At 45.6% G+C, this 18,946-nt stretch overlaps 1 protein-coding gene across 1 annotated transcript in view; it reads right to left on the reverse strand.

The window, feature by feature from the left end:
* dnah7 (dynein, axonemal, heavy chain 7) overlaps positions 1-18,946 on the reverse strand; it is a 304,502-nt gene that overhangs the window by 11,355 nt on the left and 274,201 nt on the right. The window contains exons 54-60 of the mRNA XM_056288870.1: positions 14,175-14,267; positions 13,911-14,087; positions 13,368-13,529; positions 12,248-12,448; positions 11,693-11,854; positions 9,536-9,721; positions 7,803-7,940 (exon numbers count right to left, since the gene is read on the reverse strand). Of these exons, the coding sequence (XP_056144845.1) occupies positions 7,803-7,940; positions 9,536-9,721; positions 11,693-11,854; positions 12,248-12,448; positions 13,368-13,529; positions 13,911-14,087; positions 14,175-14,267 (1,119 nt within the window). The remainder of the gene's footprint in view (positions 1-7,802; positions 7,941-9,535; positions 9,722-11,692; positions 11,855-12,247; positions 12,449-13,367; positions 13,530-13,910; positions 14,088-14,174; positions 14,268-18,946) is intronic.

Genomic DNA, 18,946 nt, shown 5'->3' on the forward strand with positions numbered 1-18,946 from the left:
ACTGTATTAGCTGCTGATAAAGTTCACACATGACTGAAGCTATTATTAATCTTGGTGAATGCTATGAATCAACGGCAGGCTCTGCTGAGCTCTAATTGTAACTTGTGAATCCTACGTAGCCATATCCCTGAGGTATTTTTCATTGGTTTGCAGCAGGTTGCGGTCTGTATCCGTCTTAATATGCTATTGGTGTCTGAGGTTGTAATACACACACCGGTGGTTGAGAGAGGGCAACAGAGATGGTTGAGTTTGTGTAACGGAGAGTTAGCAGGGTGTAAGGCACTTTGGTGTGCTCCAACAGCTCGTGTGCTTATTAAATCTCAACTTCAGTTCCCTCAGGAATGCTGACAAGTTGTGTACACAGCTTGGCTTCCGAAACATGTTTTTGCAAAGCCAGAAGCACAACTTTTTATCGTAAAAAAATAAATATTATATATATACACTACCGTTCAAAAGTTTGGGATCACCCAAACAATTTTGTGTTTTCCATGAAAAGTCACACTTATTCACCACCATATGTTGTGAAATGAATAGAAAATAGAGTCAAGACATCGACAAGGTTAGAAATAATGATTTGTATTTGAAATAAGATTTTTTTTACATCAAACTTGGCTTTCGTCAAAGAATCCTCCATTTGCAGCAATTACAGCATTGCAGACCTTTGGCATTCTAGCTGTTAATTTGTTGAGGTAATCTGGAGAAATTGCACCCCACGCTTCCAGAAGCAGCTCCCACAAGTTGGATTGGTTGGATGGGCACTTCTTGCGTACCATACGGTCAAGCTGCTCCCACAACAGCTCAATGGGGTTCAGATCTGGTGACTGCGCTGGCCACTCCATTACCGATAGAATACCAGCTGCCTGCTTCTGCTCTAAATAGTTCTTGCACAATTTGGAGGTGTGTTTAGGGTCATTGTCCTGTTGTAGGATGAAATTGGCTCCAATCAAGCGCTGTCCACTGGGTATGGCATGGCGTTGCAAAATGGAGTGATAGCCTTCCTTATTCAGAATCCCTTTTACCCTGTACAAATCTCCCACCTTACCAGCACCAAAGCAACCCCAGACCATCACATTACCTCCACCATGCTTAACAGATGGCGTCAGGCATTCTTCCAGCATCTTTTCATTTGTTCTGCGTCTCACAAACGTTCTTCTTTGTGATCCAAACACCTCAAACTTGGATTCATCCGTCCACAACACTTTTTTCCAGTCTTCCTCTGTCCAATGTCTGTGTTCTTTTGCCCATCTTAATCTTTTTCTTTTATTGGTCAGTCTCAGATATGGCTTTTTCTTTGCCACTCTGCCCTGAAGCCCAGAATCCCGCAGCCGCCTCTTCACTGTAGATGTTGACACTGGTGTTTTGCGGGTACTATTTAATGAAGATGCCAGTTGGGGACCTGTGAGGCGTCTGTTTCTCAAACTAGAGACTCTAATGTACTTATCTTCTTGCTCAGTTGTGCAACGCGGCCTCCTACTTCTTTTTCTACTCTGGTTAGAGCCTGTTTGTGCTGTCCTCTGAAGGGAGTAGTACACACCGGTGTAGGAAATCTTCAATTTCTTAGCAATTTCTCGCATGGAATAGCTTTCATTTCTAAGAACAAGAATAGACTGTCGAGTTTCAGATGAAAGTTCTCTTTTTCTGGCCATTTTGAGCGTTTAATTGACCCCACAAATGTGATGCTCCAGAAACTCAATCTGCTCAAAGGAAGGTCAGTTTTGTAGCTTCTGTAACGAGCTAAACTGTTTTCAGATGTGTGAACATGATTGCACAAGGGTTTTCTAATCATCAATTAGCCTTCTGAGCCAATGAGCAAACACATTGTACCATTAGAACACTGGAGTGATAGTTGCTTGAAATGGGCCTCTATACACCTATGTAGATATTGCACCAAAAACCAGACATTTGCAGCTAGAACAGTCATTTACCACATTAGCAATGTATAGAGTGTATTTCTTTAAAGTTAAGACTAGTTTAAAGTTATCTTCATTGAAAAGTACAGTGCTTTTCCTTCAAAAATATGGACATTTCAATGTGATCCCAAACTTTTGAACGGTAGTGTATATATATATTGTGGAGTTAGAAAACAACGAGACAGGAGACGTGAGAGTAGACGTAGTCGAGGTAGTTTACTAGCTCCAACTTTGCATGTCATACGTTCGACAACGACACTGAACTCTCTGTGTACCGGAAGCGGAAGTGCATTATCTGACCTCTTAGGTGAATGTCTCTAGTTATATAGATGTGGGTCACCACACAGGCCCCCCCAGAATTCACCTACACAAAACAATGCAAAACAGCAAAAGCGCAAGTCATGAACATAAAAATAGACTCTACAACAGAACAGTCAATGACATAGTGCAAAGTCCCGGGGAAAACAAGTGACGAGTCGGGGGCGGACCCTGCGGCCATAACGGCTGCGCTTCACAGGAGGGGAAACAGATGGGGCCGAAACCCGGGCCATAGGCGGGGCCGAAGCAGGAACAGAGGCAGGTGCCGGGGCCGACCTAGGAGGGCGTCCCCACCGCGGGGGTAGGGCCAATTGCATTGGCTCCCCAATGTCCAAGTGAGCGGGCTTGAGACGGTCTATAGCGACCCGCTCCGGCCTGCCCCCCATGTCCACCACAAAGTTCTTATCCCCCGCCTCCAGGACGCGGAAGGGCCCGTCGTATGGGGGCTGCAGCAGGGACCGATGGCTGTCGTGCCTAATGAAGACGTACCTCGCCGATGGCAGATCCTTGGGGACGTAGGACCGGGGGAGGCAGTGTTGAGACATCAGAATGGGAGCGAAGGCACCGGCAGCGCTCCGGGACGCACTGAGGTGAGAGGCGGCCGACCAGGGAGCCGTAGCATCCGGAAGAAACTCCCCCGGAACTCGCAGGGGCTGGCCATACACCAGCTCAGTGGAGGAGGTCTGGAGGTCTTCCTTCGGGGCCGAACGCAGGCCGAGCATGACCCACGGGAGCCGGTCCATCCAGTCGCAGCCAGTGAGGCTTGCCCGCAGAGCGGCTTTCATGTCCTGATGGAACCGCTCACAAAGTCCGTTGCTCTGCGGGTTGTACGCCGTAGTGCGGTGGATCTTCATCCCCAGGTGCTCAGCGACCGCCGTCCAGAGCTCCGAGGTAAACTGGGAGCCCCGGTCGCTCGTGATGTCACCCGGCGTGCCGAAACGGGCCACCCAGCAGCCGATGAACGCCCGTGCTACCTCTGCTGCCGTCGTGGAGGACAAGGGAATAGCCTCTGGCCACCTGGTGGCCCTGTCCACAATAGTGAGGAGGAACGTATAACCACGGGAGGGGGGCAGGGGACCCAACAGGTCAACATTGACGTGGTCAAACCGCCTCTCTGGAACCACAAACGGCGCCAAAGGGGCCTTGGTATGGCGGTGCACCTTGGCGCGTTGGCACACCACACACGAGCCGGCCCAGGCTCTAACATCCTTACGGAGCCCAGGCCAAACAAACTTGACGCTCACCAGCTTGGTCGAGGCCTTCACTCCCGGGTGGGAAAGGCCGTGGACGGTGTCGAAAACTCGGCGCCGCCAGGAAGTAGGCACCAGGGGGTGCGGTTGACCGGTGGAGATGTCACAGAGGAGGGTGGTGTTGGCCGCGTCGAACGTCACGTCCTCCAGCCGTAGCGCCGTAGGGGTCGACCGGTAGTCTTGAACGGTCGCGTCCTTGGCTTGGTCCGCTGCCATAGCAGCGTAGTCGAGTCCCAAGTGAACGGCGTTAACAACCGCCCGTGAAAGGCAGTCGGCGACGAAGTTATCCTTGCCCGACACGTGTTGTATGTCCGTGGTAAACTCGGAAACTGCCGCGAGATGGCGCTGCTGACGCCCAGACCACGGTTCTGAGGTTTGGCCATACAGAACGTCAGCGGTTTGTGGTCCACGAAAGCGGTGAACTGTCGGCCCTCCAATAGGAACCTAAAGTATCTGGTTGCGAGGAAGAGACCCAGTAGTTCCCTATCAAAGGTGCTGTATTTGCGCTCGCTCTCACGGAGTTGTTTACTGAAGAACGCCAACGGCTGCCAGCCCCCCCCCCACCCACTGCTCACACACGGCCCCCACGGCGTAATCGGAGGCATCCGTTGTAAGGGCTATGGGGGCGGCAGGCGACGGGTGAGCTAGCAGCGCAGCGTTGGCCAGCGCGGTCTTGGCGGCCACAAAAGCCTCGTCCATCCCCGAAGACCAGTCCAGCTCGTCCTTAGACTTCTTACCCCGCAGGGCCTCATACAGGGGACGCATGATGTGGGCGGCACGGGACAGGAAACGGTTATAAAAGTTCACCATGCCCAGGAATTCCTGCAGCGACTGTACAGTGCGGGGGCGGGGGAACATGGTGACAGCCTCAACCCTGGCAGGGAGGGGAACGGCCCCCTGTGGAGTGATGTGGTGCCCGAGGAAGGTGATGGACGACTCCCCGAACTGACACTTAGCTGGGTTGATGATGAGGCCGTGTTCGCTGAGCCTGTCAAACAGCTGTCTGAGGTGCGTCATGTGTTCCTCCGCCGACGCGCTGGCCACGAGGATGTCGTCTAAGTACACAAACAAAAATGGCATGTCGCGGAGCACAGAATCCATAAGGCGCTGAAACGTCTGCGCCGCCCCTTTAAGGCCGAAAGGCATACGTAAAAACTCAAAGAGCCCAAAGGGTGTGATGACAGCCGTTTTTGGGACATCCAGTGGGTGGACCGGCACTTGGTGATACCCCCGCACTAAGTCGATTTTGGAATAGATGGCAGCGCCCGTCAGGTGGGTAGAGAAATCTTGTATGTGCGGTATGGGGTACCGGTCGGGGGTCGTGGCATTGTTTAGGCGACGGTAGTCCCCACACGGGCGCCAACCCCCGTTGGCCTTAGTAACCATGTGAAGAGGGGAAGCCCACGGGCTGTCAGAACGGCGGACAATGCCGAGGCGCTCCATAGTCGAAAACTCCTCCCTGGCTATTGCGAGCTTGGCCGAGTCGAGGCGTCGGGCCCGGGCGTAAACTGGGGGGCCCACTGTGGTGATATGATGTTCCACGCCGTGCTTGGCCACCGCCGAGGAGAAGGTGGGTGTGGTGAGCTCGGGGAAATTTGCGAGCAGGCGTTGGTATGGATCCCCGGTGGAGAGTGTGTTAGCGAGGCACAGCGCTCCAGCGCCCCCAAGCGTGCAGGGGTATGACGCAAAAGAGACGGCATCAATCACGCGACAGTTTTTAACATCCACCAGCAGGTTGAAAGCACAGAGGAAATCCGCACCTAGGAGCGGGGTGGATACAGCAGCCATCACAAAGTCCCAGCCGAAACGTCGGCCGCCAAAACACACGTCCACATGTCTGATACCGTATGTCCGAATGGACGTGCCGTTGGCGGCGTCCATCTGGGGGCCGTGACTGTCGGTCATCGTGTCCACAGCTTGTGCTGGCAGTATGCTGCGTTGAGCGCCAGAGTCAACCAGCAGCCGCCGGCCCGACAAGGAGTCTCTGATGAACAACAGCTTGCAGTCACGGCCGGCGCCCATAGCCGTTAACGAGCGCCGGCCTTGGCGTTTCCCTGAACCCTGTAACTGCAGGGTTTGCGACACCGTTTTGCTTTTGCCCCAAACCTGGCATGGTAATAACAGAGCCCGTCGTCAGGTTGGCGGCGGGCTGTCACCGCAGCCGCGGTGTCCATATAGTCGTACACAGGTGGTGGTGGGGCGGTCTGGTTGGGTAGCAGGGCATGCACAATCTGTTGCCGGTTGGCCAGGAAAACCCTGTCTGCTTCAGCAGCCAGAGAACGGTAGTCCTTGGAGGCGGCGAGAGAAGAACTGGCCAGTGCTGTGCGTACAGGTGCGGGGAGCTGCCTCAGAAAAATGTGTGTGAAAAGAAAGGCCGGATCAGCCGATCCCAGCACAGACAGCATTTTTTCCATTAACTCAGACGGTTTGCCGTCGCCGAGGCCATTCGGGGACAGTAAACGGTCTGCCTTCTCCAGCTCCGACAGTTCAAATAGTTTCAGGAGGAATGTCTTTATAGCATCGTACTTGCCAGCAGCTGGCGGAGCTTCCAACAGTGTCATTGCTCGCGCCGTTGTCGATGCGTCTAACGCCGCCACTACGTAGAAGTACTGCGTTGCATCCTGCGTTATCCTTCTCAGCTGGAACTGGGCTTCCACATGTTGAAACCACGGCCGTGGATTATGCTGCCAAAAGTCGGGTAGCTTCACAGTAGCGGTGTAAATGCTAGCGTTAGCAATAGCCATGTTGTTAGCACCGGCGTCATCGTTGTCAGACATACTCGTATTAGTAGTTCGATCACGTCGGGGTCACCAATGTGGAGTTAGCAAACAACGAGACAGGAGACGTGAGAGTAGACGTAGTCGAGGTAGTTTACTAGCTCCAACTTTGCATGTCATACGTTCGACAACGACACTGAACTCTCTGTGTACCGGAAGCGGAAGTGCATTATCTGACCTCTTAGGCGAATGTCTCTAGTTATATAGATGTGGGTCACCACAATATATATATATATATATATATATATATATATATATATATATATATATATATATAATTGGCAGGTTGATAGATAACACAAAAAAACAAGTCAAAATGTCTTTCCACACTCAGCTGGACTACTTTAACATTTGAGCTGAGTACCTTCAATTTTATTTGCAGCAAACAATGAGTGGCAATAGGTATAGGGGAAATGAATTTGACAGGCTGACCTGGTCCAACTATATGGAATAAAATGTTATCAACTAAGATCAGAAAGCTGTGACAAAATTCAGTGTGTATCTTTGCTTTGCGGCGTCAAAAGAAAACCTAACATAAGGCGGGCCTTTTTTTGTTCTTTGAGATATCGCTCTACAAACAACTGAATTATTTATCATAGTTTTTTTCTCTCTAATTAATGTTGCATGTTACATTTTAATGGATGGCAATCAAATATTAAACACTGGCAAGGATACTGAAAAAAGCTTGAAGACTTGAGGGAAGGATGTGTGAGGACACCGAGGAGACAGTATACACGTGAATTTGTGCATATCTGGTTATATGGATACCTGAGGCTTTGGATAGTCTTTAATATTTTATGTATGTACTATGACCTTTTTATTGGTTTGTGTGTGAGTCCGCATTTGCACAAATGAGAGTATATGTGTTGGTCTGTGTGCTACATTCCTGAGAATAATAGTGTACACACATTTGAGCATGCAAGCCATTTGACAGCTGACCAGGTTAGTCAATGACATTTTTCATTGAGAATATGGGACACTGGCTGACAGGGAGCATGTCGGTTTGGCTAGTGGTCTTTGGCATGGACAAGCAGGGTTAGCTAAATTTACCATGTTTAAGATGTAACTCTGCCAGCCTTACTTCATAGGACAGTTTTCCTTTCAGAATTTTGCTATTTAGGCATGGCATGTATTTCCAGATCATCTCTGATCGAAAATGAGTTTTTTCAAGATCATATCCATGGATATGATCATGCTTGGGCAGGAACTTAGCACTGTGTGCTGTTTAGACTTGCTGTTTGTAATGATGACAGCTGACGAATGTGCTTTATCACAACCAAAGCTGTGGTAAGAAAGAAAAAAAGGGATTACAAATCTTAAAGGAAAGAGCTGGCATCTTGATTTGAATATGTAATTGCTGCTGTGGTTCAGGCCACCAGACTATGCCAGTCCTCATTGCCTCATCATATGCACTATATCTGTCTCTCTTCTATCTGTGATGGTGGATGCATGTAAGATTTGTGCGTCACAGATTTTGCCTCACAGGTGTGGTAGTTGGTGAGTTACTTGTGGTTGGCAGTGCAGGCCCTGGCTGCGTGACTGTTTACCTGTGTGAGTAGGATGCTGTCGAAGAGCAGCTGGGTCTCCGCCTGGTCCTTGGTGATGTCCGCATTGGCGTGCATGCCAAATATTTCAGGAGACGGGTTGAGTGGGAGTGACTTAGTGTACTCTATGTAGCTGTTGTACTGCAGGGCAGATTGGAAAGGGCGGGTGAGAAGGGGGACGAATCTTAACATTAAGAAAAATCCAAATTAATAATGTTCATGGAAAAAACAAGTTGACTCCTTAGATTGCTGACATTTGTAATAATGACTATGTAAATGTAAGCTCATGCATAAAAGATGGCGGTCAGAGGGGAGGCACAGCATAGAGGGAGAAAATGCCAAATAAAATGGAGCATACCAAAGATTGCACTTGTGTTCCCAAATATATCAAATGACTCTGATGGCAGTAGCCTGCTGTGCCTTTTTACACACATTTTATCTTCTAATGACTTTTTAAAGGTAGCTCAAAGAAAGTGCCAAGCAACTGTGAGAATCATTTAGTATACTTAGTCTTAAAAACCTATTAAGCTGAGTTTTGTTTCACTTCCAAAGCAGCAACATACATTGCAGCTTTTGGGACATTTCCTATGGGTCACTGTGTGTGAGGAGTTACCTCCAGATGAAATCACATTTTATGGGAAACATACTAGAGAATTTTTGATTCTGTCTTACATCAATGCTTGCTGCTTCATGCATCCATCTACATGAGCCAAAATTCAGCCCTATGCATTATCACCAGGGACATACAGGCTGCAGTTTGACATAACCACACCCAAAGTGTAGGGCATATCACACAACTCCCACAATGTATGATGATACTTTTGTCTTGAGCCAGTCTCTTTAAAAGTGCGTAATTCCTGATAATCCTGTTAGTCAGTCATTATCAGCTAAACACTAATTGTAGAGTGAGAAGAGGCAATGTGTAGGAACTCACAAGTCAGAAATCCTCTATCCAGAGTTAGAGAAATGTGAGCAACAGACATGTCTTTGCATAACTGATGATCAAATAATATGAGCAGGCCTCACTATTCACCTGACCCTTACCACTAAGGGTGGTTGGTCATAGAAAAAACAAACAAACCCACAATCATCTTTACTCAAATGTCAGGGAAAGGTAAAAATTCAGCTAAGTTATTAGATAATTAAATCTTTAATCTTCTCCAGATCCCATGTTTACTTCACATCCTTTTTGTATAGCCTAACTGGTGCCTTCATATTTGGCATGTTTTAGATAAAGCTGGTCAATAAATGACCAGCTAATTAAAAAAAAAACAAAAAACAAACATGGTCTTATCTGTTTGTCCAACATCTGAAACTCATGTCAAATTGTGTTGAGAAAAAAGGTCTTTTTATGTAAGGTCCCTAGAACCAAAAGATCACAAAAAGGGATTCATGTCATTGGAGTTATTTGACATGAAACAACTGAGAAGTCCTCCTCTACGTTAACCATCCATGTCCCCTGGTAATAGTTAGAGCTGTGGAACTTCTTAACAAATGGTTCTCATATGCACACACATATATTGCACTAAGGACAAAAGACTCTTCAAAATACCATAATCAATAAATTTAATTATTTCCCCATTTCCATTTTTATCACTGTCCAAGATGTAAATGCCATACAGCCAGTCCATATCTAAATTGTTTTTATCTCAATCTCTTTAAAATGACGACACAATGCTATCCTATCCCGCTGTCAAGGAGTCAGGGTATTATCATCAACAAGACCGTGCTCTTACATCACCCTCAGCTGGTGCATAATAGAGCCCACTGGGGTCAAACTTGTAGTCACGATCTTCGACAATCTTCGGTGTGTAGAAGACAGAGAGGATGGTGCGCAAGGTCCGTCTGTCCCAGTCATCCGTTACGCGTCCACCGTAGTTGCACTCGCCTGTCATGTAGCGGAGCGCATCAAAGGGCACTTCCTGTCAGAGCAAGATTTAATGGGTTTATTTTGGAGAAACATATAGACTCGCTCATCTCAATTTTTTTTCAGGGGACCCCCCCCCCTTTTCTCCCCAGTTGTACCCAGCCAATTACCCCGCTCTTCTGGGCCATCCCTGTCGCTTCTCCACCCCCCTGCCAATCCAGGAAAGGCTGCAGACTACCACATGCCTCCTCTGATACATGTGAGGTCACCAGCCACTTCTTTTCACCTGACAGTAAGGAGTTTCGCCAGGGAGACATAGCGCGTGGGAGGATCACGCTATTCCTCTCAGTTCCCCCTCCCCCCTGAACAGGTGCCCCAACCAACCAGAGGACGCGCTAGGGCAGTGACCGGGACACATACTCACAGCCGGCTTTCCCACCTGCAGACAGAGCCAATTGTGTCTGTAGGGAAGCCCGACCAAGCCGGAGGTAACCCAAGGGATTCAAACCAGCAATCCCCGTGTTGGTAGGCAATGGAATAGACCACTATGCTATGCTACCCAGATGGCCCATTCATCTCACATATTTAAGAGAAGGAGGTGAGGAGGAGAAGGAAAAGGAGGTGAGCTTTGTGAAATTGAATGTATGGACATTTGGCAGTGTCACGGGAGCTGTTTCCAACAATGGAAAAAATTCCCAAGTTGAAGTTTACAATTTCATTTAGCAGATGTTTTTATCCAGAGCGACATAGATCTGAGAGCTGATACAACACAAGCAATAATCTAGACAGGCGAAAACAACACAAGTACCATAAAGCCAAGTTCGAGTCCGACAGGACGTAGGTGCCAACAGGCAGTGCAAAGAGGTAATGCACAGAGTGCATAAAAGCAGATTTTTTTTGTTTTCACTTCAGTCCATCAAATGCAGAGGTGTCCACGAAAGCGCTGGGTCTTTAGTCTTTTTTTCAAAGAAATTCACTTCAGGACTTGGAGAATATATATTAAAAAAGGGTGGATGGAGGGGTTTGCCCATGGCATTTTATGGATAGGGATTTCACTTGTAAATTCTACAAGAAACACTTGGTTGCAGGAGGAAAATGTCAGCATGTTCAAAAAAAGATACTCTTGATGGGTTTTTTCTGCCACTTTGTTTTGGACCTGAAGCTAAAGGGATGGGGAGTTGGGGGTTGTTGGAGAACTTTCCATGGTTGGGGAAATGTCAAGAGGGTATTTGAATATAGCTGATGAAAGAGGACACTTGAGTGAAGTGGAGAACACTTGTGAATGTCAGAATCTATTTTGTGGCCTTAGATGTTCAATATAAAGTCAGGAATGTTGTGTGTGTTTGTGTATGCGTGAAAGAGCTTTTCAGTGTGTGTGTGTGTGTGTATACGCATGTGTGTGTCCATATGCATGTATGTGCATATGTGCGAATGCGCACGTGGAGAAAAAACCTTCCTTTCAAATATGAAAGGAAGGTATAAGTCAAGGTCAAGGCACATACTATATATGTGTATGCGTTATTTGTATGTGTTGTGTGTTACTGAATGCGCACACAAGGCAACATGGGCAGGATATTTTCCCTTTCCATACCCATGTGGGGTAACAGATGATATGCTGTAGTCTGACCAGTTACTTTTACAAAATAACACAGACTTGATGCTTTTTGGTCACTGTTTGCACATAAATGATTGACATAGGCTAGACATTTTTCTGTAAGAGATCCAACTGTGTCCCATATGTGAAAGTTCAATTCATTTTGATTGCTGTACATATTACAAATATCAATCAACACAGGCCAGGAAACAATCTTTTTATATACAAAGCCTGGTAAACCCATTGAAATCCCAAACACCATCCACATTAACACTCTCAAAAGCAGACTTGATTTCTGGAAAGAACAACACAACATCTAAATCGAAATGTTGTTATCAGGCTAAGTGAATGGTAGACCACATGCACTTGCCAGCATTTGGTGCCAGGTATTCCATTTCAACAACTCCACTGGATTCCCATATTCATCCCTACCTGATACTGTTCCAGGAACATGTACAGTTGCTGCACAGAGATACGCAGATCGGTCTCGTTAAACTCATAAGGGATGTTCCATCCCAGAGGGCCAAACTTCCTCCTCTCCTGGGTCAAAGCATGGAAGAAACACAGCCCATACAGTAGTTTCTTGAACACGGCCTGAGGAGTGGACACAGGTGCACAAAAACACCCACCAAAACACACACTGTGGTTACCAAAACACAAAAAGAATGCACAACACTGGAAAAACATAAGCACACATTCCTATTTTCTATGGCTAAATCCAAACACACTTTGAAATGCACCATGGGTGTGAAGATAGACACAAAAGAACAGAAGACACTCACTGCTGAAAGAATGATAGGTATGCCAGAGAAGAAGAAACACACCTACATTCTGTTACAAAACACAAAGGTGTTGTTTGAGGGGCCGGGCACACCTCAGTCCATATGACCCGAAACCACAGCCACCACCCTACTTCAAATGTGGAAGCAAACAAACACATGCACACACACATACACAAAGAACTGCATAGTACATACAGACACTAACCTGCTTGCAGCAGGTGCTGAAAAACTCGGGGTCAGAGATGGGGTCCATGAGGAGAGAACGTGTGATATTGGATCGCAGTCCCTTGGGGGCCTCATTGGTCATCTTGACTCCATTCTGGAGCACGGATACAGGGAAGTTGGGGGATGGGTAACTGGTCAGCCAAAGCCTGAAGTCAGGGTGGGTTGTCTCTGGGTTCAACTCCTGCTCAGAGCCCCAAGGACAAAGTATTGGGTTCATTTCACTTTAATGTATTTAAAGTAATACCTTAGTAACATGCATCTGGTAAGCTGAGGACGGGGGTGGGATTGGGTGGGGTCGGGTCAGAAGCAAGTCAGGAACAAAGTGACAGGTGAATATAACCCCATGGTTTTATACAAAAATAGACATTATTAACTCAATAATAATAATAATAATAATAATAATAATAATAATTATTATTATCATTATTATAACAACAACCTAATTTCCCCTCGGGGATGAATAAAGTATTCTTATTCTGTTTCTGATTATGCAGCAGCAGCTACTGTATATGTTTAGAAAAGTTCTGTTGTGCGGTGTAGTACATCATTATATAATAAATTGGTAAATTGTTAACAATAAAGAGCACGCATCCTTTTTTCTTTCAAAAGGCTTTGTTCGGTGTTATTTTGTACACCTTGTTAGGTATAGGGATACTTTCTTTTTGGTTCACATGGTAGCTGAAAGATAAGGCTCAAAGACAAATGTGTCACTTTCACTTTGAAGTGACTGATATCCTATCGTACATTTCTTATACGGTCAGAAACAACACAAGGGGTGGCTACAAAAGTGAATCTCAGTGACATGTCATTCTGCCTGGATATTTTCAAATGAAATGTCAGAGCCATCCTGAAAATATAAATATTGCTGTGTAAACTGAAAAAAAAAAAAAACAGGGTATAGGCTAGCAACCACCTCCCGTACAAGACAACACATAAATCCTTTTTAGTTTTGCTTTGCTTTTTTTCCCTCTCCCGTCTTGCACACAGTTTGTTGCTGTATGTTCTTCAAGGACGTTTGCATGAAGTGCTACAACAACATTTTATCCTTATTACATTATAGCATAGACATGTTCGTGCTTTCTCTCTGTTCATGCTCTGACCTCACATACTCTCTCCAGTGTGGACATCCAGGAGCTGGCCAGGTGACAGTTCTGAAGGACCACCCAGGTGCCCTCCTTAATGCCTGTCTCAATCATGTTCATGGCGATGGGCCCCTGGCCTTGGCCCAGAGAGAGGGAGGTAAGCTTTTTACCACTGAACCCCTAAAATATGTATGGACACACAATGGATCTTATTAGACAATGTACAACTACTAATGTTAATACCTGTGACTACAGGAGGGTATTATTACTTTAACTTGGTGGTGTACAAAGACTCTCACAGGGTCTTGCAATAGATCTGCTGTATGATGGTGAAATTTCAGACATTCTTAAAATATTCTCAAGGCCTTATGCTTTTATCCCATACTCCAGGAGTCCTGGAAATACCCAATTTCCCCTTGGGGATGAATAAAGTATTCTGATTCCGAAAAGGTTCCATGTCATTTTCCATATATTGACTTTCAAAGGTTTGGTAACAAATTTGTAATGTTCCAGTTTCACATTTCCATTTTGGGGATGGGACATTAAAACCAGTATCCCTACCTGCTCATCTCCAAACTTGAGCAAGGCAGCCATGGGGTCTGAGCCAGGGGAGAGGATGAAGATTAGTGGGGTGCAGCAGTGACTATCCACAAAGGCCTTGCCCAGGTTAAAAGGTGGGGTCTCGATGAAGGGACGGCCCAAGCTACCTGACACATACTCCTGCACCATGGGAATGATCTGGTAGACAGAAAGGAGATAGTGTGTGTGTGTTTGGTGTGTGTATATGGGTGTTTACACATGCACAGCATGGCACAGTGAACTCACTTTGTCTGGTCTGAGACAGCGAATCACCAGCATCTTCTGGAACTGCCCCAGCTTGCCATGCCAGTCGTCAGGGAATGGAGTGTGGTGGGGGCTCTGAGGACACATGTACACACACACACACACACACACACACACACACACACACACACACACACACACACACACACACACACACATGTAGATGCTCCATTTGCATGCTAAAATCATACCATATATTCGGTGGCAGTACATTGCATCAGTAAACCAGTAATTTATTCCATGATGATAGATTTTTTTACACTCTAGCAAGCATGGAGGAGTTTCACTTGGGTTCATGGTTTAGCATGTTCCTTCATAGCAAAAAGGTCCTGGGTTTGATCTAAGATCTTCCGTATTTAATTTGTATGCTCTCCCTGTAATTATATGAATTTTCTCTGGGTACTCTGGTTTCCTCCCACAGTCCAAAGAATATGCAATCTAGGTAAATTAAAGGCAATAAGTTGCCGACAGATATGCGCGGCCTGTGATGGATCTGTCTAGGGTGTCTGCCTGACTTCTGCCCAGTGACTGCTGGGATATGCTCCAGCTCCCGCCTCCACTACCCCCTGTCAGCGTTAATTGGATTAAACATGCAGGTATAAAGATTAAATGAATGAATGAATAAGTGTAAATGTATCTATAGACTTTGTTCCAATAAAGTCAAGTCATGCTGAGAAAAATTGGGACGCTATTGCTGAACAACTGGCAAAAATCAAAGAAGAATATGCACTGATCATCCTAAACAGTGGTCACCAACCTGTCTGTACACGGACAAATGTGTCCGTGGCAAAAAACAAAAACAAAAAAAACAAAAACAAAAAAAAACACATTGAGAAAAAAAAGTAAATTTTTTTTCCCATGATAACATAAATTGTCAATTTTTAGACAAGAAAATTATTGCAATCTAATGTTTTCTGAGACTAATGAATTAAATTGGCCAGAGTACAACAGCAACCTAGGTTACATCACGTTAACTGTCAGGATGACATGCGCATTAATATGTAAAACTCATGCAATTGCGTGCATTCTCCCACTGAGTCAGATAGCTAATTAGACTAATGTTACAGCCACCGAAAATGACCAAATGCACTTTTAATCCTCCGTGGGAGAAATATTTTTCTGTTTTTTGAGAGATGAAGGATGGATTGAGTGTATGAGACGTGGTCAGACAATGAAACAGCTGAAGTCAACGGCAGCGAGGGACCACATTGCAAAATGGTGAAAGAAACGAACAAAAATGGATGGTACGTCTTCTGTTGAAAAGGAGCGGTTTGCTAGAAAGGTAAAAGCGGGCAGGACGGGGCAAGTTAAGCTGATGACAAGCTTCATCAGTCGAGAGAAAGTTGAACTGGAAAATGACCTCACTTTAGCTTTTGGACTTGCCAAAGCAAAACTACCATTTACAGTGGGTGACACTTTCAAAGAAATTGCAAAAAAAGGTTGACCCGAAATCGTCTGCGTTCAGCAGGCTCCACAGCAGTGCTAGCACTGTAGGCAGAAACAGAAAAAATAGGGGAGACATTAGCAGCTGCTAGCCTAACTAGCATAGGGGAATTCCCTTTCGTGCATGTAATGTGTGATGAAAGCACCGACTGTACTGATAAAACCCAGTTACTGATTTTCAAAGATTTGTGGATATCAAGGCCAAAGAAATTAAGACTACATTTTTGAGCCTACTCGAAATCACAGAGAAATGTAGTGTTGACAACATTTTTAAGGCCATCGTTGACCATTTTGATTGTGAGAACTATCCAACCAAAAAGCTAGTCAGTTTTACATCGGATAGTGCTGTTGTGATGCTCGGACACAGCCAGGAGGGAGAGGGCAATGTTGCAGCTAAGTTAAAGCAGCAAATTGGAGAGTTGTTTGTGCAGCATTGCATGACACATAGACTGCCGCTAATGCTGAAAAAGAAATACCAGTCTTTGTAGAGAACACTATAAAAGCTACATTGTCACATTTTAGTGGCCCAGCGAGAAAAAAAGAGTTCTCCCACATCTGTGCTTTAAATGATGAAGAACACAGCCACCTGTTCACCTACCAAAAAAAATGAATAAATTAAAAAAAATGTAAAAAAAAACCAGTGGCAGACTTGTAGCCTGTGTAGAGCGCTTTGTGGAACTTTAACCCAGCCTCATACAATATTTTGAGAGCACTGCAAATGGAAGCGAGGGTTCTGTTCGCTATCAAGAAAGTTGCGGTACATTGGGTGATATGCTGAAGAATCCCAAATTCATTCTGTACTTACTGTTTCTTCACTGGATTTTGGCACTGCTGGCTAGAATGAACCAGGCACTACAGTAGAATGTGAGTTTGTACTCTGCCTATAATAACATCCAGAAATAAATGTGTTTAATTCTGAACCCATTCCTGTTTAACAGAAACGATGACACCTCGTTTATTGATCCGAGAATTCGAAACGCGAGTATGAACAAATTCACTGATGAATGCATATTGTAACTACCACAAGTGACAAGACTCGCTAGCAGTTGGCTAACGGGTCGGACCCTTTAGTCAACTGGTTAACGTAGTCACCTGTGGTGTGAGAGACACGGATTCACTTCCTGGCTGCGGCAGTTCCCAGACTGCCCCCCTGAATTCGCTACATTGGTGTCAGAAGTGGGATGGTGGTGAGACCGAAAGGCCATCCGAAGCACGTGCGCCCAGAGGCGTGAGGGAGCTGATATGCTGAAGCACGGGGATGTGCTTCCCGAAGAAGGGAGGTAGTATAACGACCACGAATGACTAGACTCACTAGCCCTTGGCTAACGGGTTGGACCCTTTAGTCGACTGGTTAACGTAGTGGCCCGTGGTGTGGGAGACATAGGTTCGCGTCCCAGCTGCGGCAGTTCCCGGGCTGCCCCCCGAATTCGCTACAATATGTTAACACCATCTCTTAGATTCAGAGATACTGAACTTCAACATCACGTTAGTCAACTAAGCAAAGAGGCTACAAAGTACCTCCCGGACGAGATTTCCAAGAAAGAGAATTGGTCAAACAAATGTGCTCTATTTTCCCCCCTTTTTCTCCCCAATTGCACCCGGCTAATTACTCCACTCTTCCGAGCCGTCCCAGTCACTGCCACCAGCTGACTTCTTTTTAACTTTGTGTACACACAGGAGCCCTGTATTTTGACAGCAAAGAGTTTGAGGTGGAATGTACTGATTAAGGAGATCCGACAGGTAAGATGGGGCAAGCCCATTTAGGATTTTATAAGACAGCAGAAGTAGAAGCAGATAAAACCAAATCTCCCTTGCAGCTTCCACTTGTCCACCACATCAACCGATCTACAGGGCAAATACCTAAAATTCCAATGCTAGAGCTTAAGTTGTGGCCTAACCATACAAATGAGTAAACCAGAGGATAAGGGTTAGCCTTAGAACCAAAGGGATGACTAAATACCATCTTTTAATGCTCTTTGTAATGAGGTAATTCACAGTCATTTTCATTCATCAGGGAGGGAGTCGCCTGGAGGGGATCTGCCTGTGCTACACCATAATCAGGTTACCTTCCCATATAATGGAAGCACTTTGGCATCAAATTTGTTTTTCTTTTTTGGGGGGTGGAGGGGAATAGCATTTTATTGACCTGTAGCAAGATTAAGCAATGTAATTAAGCGATAAGAGAGGCAATCTGGGAGGTGCTAGAGTAGGAGGGTAAGAGAGAAAGAACAAACAGGAAGAGCAGAGGGGGGGGACAGTATTTTTTTTGTGGAGAACAGTATTAAGGGGAGAGAGAGAGAGAGAGAGAGAGAGAGAGAGAGAGAGAGAGAGAGAGAGAGAGAGAGAGAGAGAGAGAGAGATATGGGGGACAGAGAAAAAGAGCTACAGGGCAAACAGAGAGTGCAATATGTTTGGTTTATGTATGGAACAAGTGTTCTGGTTAGGGGGTGAGCAATAATACCAGGATCTGAAGCCGTTTGTAGGAAGACTTTTGGCTATGTGTGCTGGCAGGTGTTTTGAGATGGATACACCAACCCGGGGGGTCTGAGTGTTTATGTACTTTACTAAACGGTTGTCCTTGCATCAGGAAAGAAGGATTTGATTTGCACACTTGGAACAAATTAGTTTAATTAGATAAAAGTGCTTTGTCTGATTCTGTTGATTAGAACTCAAAGATATTGTGCTTGTGTGTTTGTATATATGTGTGTGTACATGCAAGTAAGTGAGTGCAAACGTGTGCAGAAACAAAGGCATGTAGCCTTGATTGAATAGCTGCTCTTGCAGTGAGATTGAATAGATGTGATCTGCACAACTGCAACAACCTAGATTTAATTAGATGAAGAGTGCATAATTTAGTAGTGTATATAAAAAAATGTTGTGTATGTGTGTTTGTGAGTGAATGTTTTATGGAGTTGACTGGTGGCAAGTGACAGAGGAAGGGTTCAACTATCACTGTTTCCCAACCGGGGGTACGCATACCCCTAGTGGTACATGGGTGGTCCCCAGGGGATATGTGAAAAGATTTTAAAAATGAGAGAAAAAAATACATTTAAAAATATACAGGAAAACTGTAACCAAATAATGAATAATGTATAATCTGTAATAATGTAACCAACATTGGGACAATTAAAATTAAGTAATAATTTGCTGGCTATATTATTATTGGCTATACTCTTTTGTGATGCGCGACAGTTTCCAACCAGACTTTGTCAGTCATCACTCCGCTCACGAGTGCATACTGGTGCGCTGATTTTCTTGCTAGCTAGCAAAATATCAAGCCTCTTTCAAAGTTTCAGTTAACGTTATGGATA

Source organism: Lampris incognitus, chromosome 11 (genome assembly GCF_029633865.1).
Source record: "Lampris incognitus isolate fLamInc1 chromosome 11, fLamInc1.hap2, whole genome shotgun sequence".
In the NCBI taxonomy this organism is placed as follows: domain Eukaryota; kingdom Metazoa; phylum Chordata; class Actinopteri; order Lampriformes; family Lampridae; genus Lampris; species Lampris incognitus.